Consider the following 5,886-nt stretch of genomic DNA (forward strand, 5'->3'; position numbering starts at 1 on the left):
TTCCGATGCACTCGATACCACCGAAAGAAGTGTTTGCTCAACAAAGGCTAAGATGGCCCCTTGCCGGCCTAAGCGAGAAAGGCCCATATTAACGAGATCATACTAACCTTCATTTTAGTTTTCAGCCTTCTTAATAATGTTCTTAATTTAAGAAAGGTCCAGTTGCTAATACAGACTGCATATTGAAGAAGAAAGGTTCCCAAGCGTCGTTTCGTCAACTTTTTCGCCGTTTGGCTCCCCCGCCCCACCCCCCTCTCTCTCTCTCGCATACCATCATATCGTGGTCTTATCAGCAGTCGTAGTACAGCGACGTCGAATGAGCTGATGTCCTTGCCATACAGAGAAATCTTCCTCTGACGTGCAAAAGCCCCTAGATTATCAGCAAATTCAGCAGCCCGATATATTGCTCGTCAGAAATCATATGGCGCCTATTACTTGGGTTCTGAAGTTAATTACATCCAGTTCACAGGCTGCTTAATTAACCTTCAGGTTGTAATTCCATACTTTCAATTCTACTGATCATCCCCAGTTGTGGTTTGAAGTCGCCTGATTCAGCGTCAGTGATGGTAGAAGGCTCATAGGCAGAGGCTATTAGCACTGCATTGATTGCAAATGCTCCTAGACAAATTTATCAGTTTCATCTATAGCTGGTGAGAAGGTAACAATTTCTGTAATTACCTTACTCTTGCAGATGGGATAGTCTGTTTATGCACCACTACGTCTGGGATTATTCACATGAGCAGCTTTTCATGAAGTACGGGCATGGAGATGGAGAAAGGGTACTTCAGTAGAGAAGATAGGGATCGGGACATTGATCCCCAAGAGCACAATTCTAGTAGAAGGTGGCCTACTGCATCCAGAGACCTAGACTCTAATAAGGCTTCTGAAGGTCCAGTATACATGTCAAAGCAGTTATCCTTGCTTACCGATAAGTCAAATGAGAGTGACAATGAGTATAATACACCAGGAGTTGATAATTCATCCGATGCACTCGATCCAGAAGATGGAAAATCAACATCTAGGATTAAGGAGAAGGTCCTTAGGAGCATGGTCACATTTGCAAAACTACAAGGCGTGGACCTGATGAAGCAATTGGAAGAGCAAAGGCGATTGAGACAAGATGCAGATGTTAATGTAGACAAGGAACAAGAAGGGAAACATGAGATGGAAGAGATGAGGAGGCTTCTCCAAGAAAGGAGAAGAAGCTCAGAGGAGTATAACCTGCTTAATGCAGATGCATCTGACACAGAAGAAGGAGATTCAGTATCATCTAAGAGGTTAAGATCAAGATCTGAGTTCAGACGAATTGACCGTACAGGATCTGAGGTCCGAGATGCATCGCCTGAAAGGCCCAAAAGTTTGACGAGATCAGAGACGTCCACATCTGCTGATTATCAGCCTGATGGGCAAGACCTTCGTCTAAATGTTCAGCCTCAGCAAGTATTGGACTGGTTGCAAGGTGGCTCAGATGGGATCAACAGAGATAAACTAGCAGTATCAGAAGATCGGATTAGGAGGCTTTTGCAGGTGAGTTTTCAAATACATACAGAGCTTTATTTGATATAAATCTTCAAATTTCGTAGAGATAAGTACATTGCTTTAGTTTTACCTAGCTAGCATTCCTAGAAAATTGATCCAGTCTAGAACATCCCACTGTATATAAAGCTCAAGCTTAGTTAATAAACATCTGATCTTTGTTAGAAGTTGCATTGGTCATTTGTCTAGCTTTTATTAAAGGAATCCGTTTGGAGCCATTTCTATCAACTCTAGTAAAGCCTCACATACATGGGCACTAAGGGGTTAACAAGGGATAGTATCACTAATCATTGTTTTGCTCTATCAATAACATATTTGTAACAGGCAATAACAGAGCGTGCTGATACAAATACAGGCTTTAGGGACTCGATAGGAAGTAGCTTGCAGCTGGAGGAGCTTAATTGGGTGCCTGCAGAAAGGCTCAATGAGGCCAAGCAAAGATCAAGGGCAGCTGAGGAGCAGGTAAAGAGGTTGGAGGAATTCTTCAGGCCAGAATCCAGCATTAATACAGGGAATCATTTGCAAGGCGGGGTGGATGACATGCGGATGTTTCTGACAAGGATGAGGACAGTTGAAAGGCACATAGCCCATATGAAGAAGTTTATAGAGGACAAGCTGCTGGACTTGAAGAAGCAGCAGGTCACAGCTGAGAGAGAGCAGTCAAGGCCCTGGAGATCATCCCCCTTGAGCAACACAGCAGGAGTGAATGCTTTGGAGATGATCAAGAGAGACATACATGAGCTTGATAACCAAAAGAAGCGTATCATGCAGCTGAGCAATGCTTGGACCGACCTTTTTCGGCAGCTCAAGGATGAGCAAATCAGGAGAAATGAAGCTGAGATTAAGGTCCAGAAGCTCGGTTCCCAGCTCAAGAGGCATATGGCCATCCTCAGAAACAAGGAGAAAGTGCTGATCAAGCAGGCTTATGAAATATCACCCTCGTTTTGTGCCAAAACCTCTTCTAATACACCGTTGCTGAGGTCGCCTATGGGATCTGGTAGGCAAACACCTAGCATGTCCTTAGTGACACAACCACTCTCAGCTAAGCTTTCGCCATCTAACAGCTTTAGGGGTGATGATCAGTCTATGGACAAAAGGCTGGATGCCTCTCTTTCAAGATCCATCAGACACGTAGATCCACCACATATTTTGAGACGTATGCAAACTCCTGAGAGCATGAAGAGAGCTCCGAGCAATCTGAGGTCTGCTTCTTTTCCAGCTTCCAGCTTTCAAAGTCATCTTGATCATACAAGTAGTCGAAGCAAGCTCTTGTATGATCCTTCTTTCGAACAACATACACTCTCCCGTGATCGGTCCCCTCAACAGCAACCATCTGATGAATTGAAGCTTACCACCTCAGATTTGATTGCTGGTAGTTATAGAAGGGAATTTGGAGATATTGAAACGGCCTTGATCAGAGAAGGCAGAGAAAGGGGTTTCCAAGATATTGATTTGAGTTCTGAGAAGAAGATCTCTGGAAAAGAGGAGACATCCTGGGAATATAGGCATGTGCATGTCAGCTTCAATAAGCCAGCTGGAACTACAGGTTCAGGATCAAAAGATGAAGCTGTGAATAGCTTGCAGGGTTCCGTTGGTAAATCAAGAAGAACAGTGAGTCCTAGCAGATCAGAAGGGGCCGCCTATTCTGATTCTCTTCCAGAGGACCATCACAATCCTAACAGTGCAAAAAACCTGCCATACTCTGATATTGTGATCATCAACCCTAGTCTAAAATGGGTTGCTGAGGATATGCAAAGACAGGTTGATATGCAATGTATGAATGAATCTACTCCTGAAGTAGTGGAGTTTGTAAAAACTTTGAAATGCAATGTGAATGGAGATATGCAAAATAAACTGATCAGGAGGCCTGCAGATCAATTTCAACAGCATGCATTCATGGCAACAGACAAAGCTGAATGGATCAAGAATGGCACTAAAGGGTTAATACGGGCAGCTGACATGAAAGACGCAGAGAAAGTCGATATGGGAAGAGAGAAAACTGAAGAAGCAAATGAGTCGACGTCTGGCATTAGTTGGGATGACCAAAATCCAGTAGGTTCTGATGATGATAACATCAGACCTGATCACCTCAGAAGATCCGTCGATAGCCTTCCTGAAGGGATGCAGTCAAGCCATGAAGAACCACCATACAATGACATACTATCAACAGACAATGCAGATGTGAAGGTGATTGACTTGAGCACCATTGCTGCTGCAGAAGAAGCCAATACATATGAAAAAGAGGAGATTCGTGACATGGACAGCAGGGTGAAGGAGCTGAACATAGAATCAGATGAACCATGTAAGCGCCGACGTAGTACAGATGATCACATTCAGGGGTCAGATCCGACTATTGAGGTCAGAAGCAAGAAGGTCACTGGGGATGCCATAGCAAAGGGCAGAGCTGAGGTGGCAGCTTGCGATGACGGCACGTCGGCAGGCCTGCCACATGTACAGGCCGCAGCTGGCGACAACACCGGGGCGGCGGCGCATGACGGCGGGCTGATCACGGGGGGCGCTGGCGCGGCAGAGGTGGGCCCCGCTGACGTGGATCGTGCTGACGTGGCAGTTGGTGGGCTGGAAACTGATCGTCGTCAACGCACAGCAGCTAGAGCTGATAGTGATAAGGTGGCGAGGGAATATTCGGGCGCGGCACAGAGACGGCGGGCGAGGGATGGTCGGTCCGCCGGCGGCACGTGGCCCAATCGACCGAGGCCTGCGAGGCAGGAAGAGGGTCATTTGGCGGCAGGGCGGCTGTGGCGGAAGCAAGCGAGGCTGTTGCTGGTGCAGCTGCTGCTGTTCGCGTCGGCGTTGCTGTGGGTGCTTGGCGTCCCGGACTCCTTCAGCGTCTGGCGGCGCATCATACCGCCTCCCACATGACCTCCCACGAGAACCCGGGCCTCTCACATTTTTATTTTTCCAGATTTTCCGGAGTTTCTGATGTTTCTATTCTTTTTAAAACCAAAAAATATTCATCCTTGCTAACGCGCAAAAATCTCGCCTTGGTACAAATAATTAGTCTCGGTTTAGTCGTGTGTTAAGAACACATGTATCTTTTAGATGCAAGAAGATTTGGTATGGTGCCCACCCAAACCGGTTTGACCATGGATTTTTACAAGTCGCCCCACTCTCAGAGTGAAATCCTAATCAACTTCTTACATTATACATCATACAACGTCCCACACCCCTTCCAATTAGAATGGATTAACACATGTATCTTTTTCTCACCATGCTCATTAATGGTGTTTTTTCCCAAGCATTGGAAATTGACTTCACACTTATTCACATGAAAAACCTGAAAACATGTATCCCTTGTTTCTTCCCATGTTCGCTAACAAATTTTAATCCAAACCAACAAACAATAAGAGAGTTAGCCAATGGGGTTATAGGCTAGCTAGGATCAATGTGGGTTGAACTTGATGGATGCATGAGTTCAAACCTTGGGTTAACGGCACATCTCCAATGGCATAAAAATTAGTTGGCATCTAAAACATAAGAGTGAAAGGTTTGGTTTCTTGGTTTTCCGTCGACTTCATTACTAATATGAGAATGTTTCAATCAGTTCTTATGTAACCATCATGTGGAAATTTGGGCCATGATCATATGAGATCTAGTCATGCAATAAAGTTAAAGGACACTTTTTCATTAACTTTGACACTATTTTCCCTTTGTTCATTCACACTTCAAGGAAGAAACCATTCCAATGTACAATGTTTAAATGTGCCCTTTGTGATTCTTCAAGGGCTCACAACAAATGCAAACACAAAAATCAAATCACTCTACAAATATCAGCAATTTCAACATGCACCAAAAATGTGCATTTACATGTAATCTTTTTGGGTTTGACTCCTTGTTATGTTGAGTAGCTATGGATGATGTTTTCTTTTAGATGGCAGGCCAAGGGCGCTTGCAAGAATGGCTTCGGTGTGACTGTTAGTTAAGTCAACTATTATATGTGACACGTGCCCATGTGGGATGTAACAAGTCTATCTTCCTTGTTACATCCCAAGAATGGTTTTAGTGATTGTTAGTTCAACCAATTATGATGTGTGCCACGTGACCATGTGGGACCTCTAACTAGACGAGGTCCCTACAACATATGGACACGACACTCCCCCTCCCCCAAAAAGATGATGAGACCTGTAAGGTAAAAAGAAAACTTGCTATACGGGTATCTAAGATTAAGGATTCCATTCGATATCTTTTGGAGGGAATTTTTTACTCTTGTTCTCTTTGGCTCCCTCATTTGGTCGTGTGTGTGGTTTGCTTTTGCATCTGTGAGATTTTATGGTCCATTTGGGATGTTTTGCTACAGTATCTCAGATCATACATTCAAGAACAAGGCAAGCT

The 5,886-nt window shown here is 44.5% G+C and overlaps 1 protein-coding gene across 2 annotated transcripts; it reads left to right on the forward strand.

The window, feature by feature from the left end:
• The first annotated feature begins 264 nt into the window (after positions 1-264).
• LOC148033186 (uncharacterized) lies at positions 265-4,864 on the forward strand. 2 transcript variants are annotated; one of them, XM_087682233.1, is made up of 3 exons: positions 265-489; positions 692-1,527; positions 1,861-4,864. In XM_087682233.1, exons 2-3 carry the CDS (start codon positions 763-765, stop codon positions 4,414-4,416), a joined length of 3,321 nt encoding a protein of 1,106 aa, XP_087538359.1. In that variant the 5' UTR covers positions 265-489; positions 692-762; the 3' UTR covers positions 4,417-4,864. The 2 variants fall into 2 exon arrangements, with proteins under 2 accessions (XP_087538359.1, XP_087538358.1); XM_087682232.1 differs by having other exon boundaries at positions 265-1,527.
• The last annotated feature ends 1,022 nt before the right edge of the window (positions 4,865-5,886 follow it).

This window comes from Lygodium microphyllum, chromosome 7 (genome assembly GCF_053477565.2).
Source record: "Lygodium microphyllum isolate KBCC chromosome 7, Lygodium_microphyllum_v1.1.10, whole genome shotgun sequence".
Lineage (NCBI taxonomy): Eukaryota > Viridiplantae > Streptophyta > Polypodiopsida > Schizaeales > Lygodiaceae > Lygodium > Lygodium microphyllum.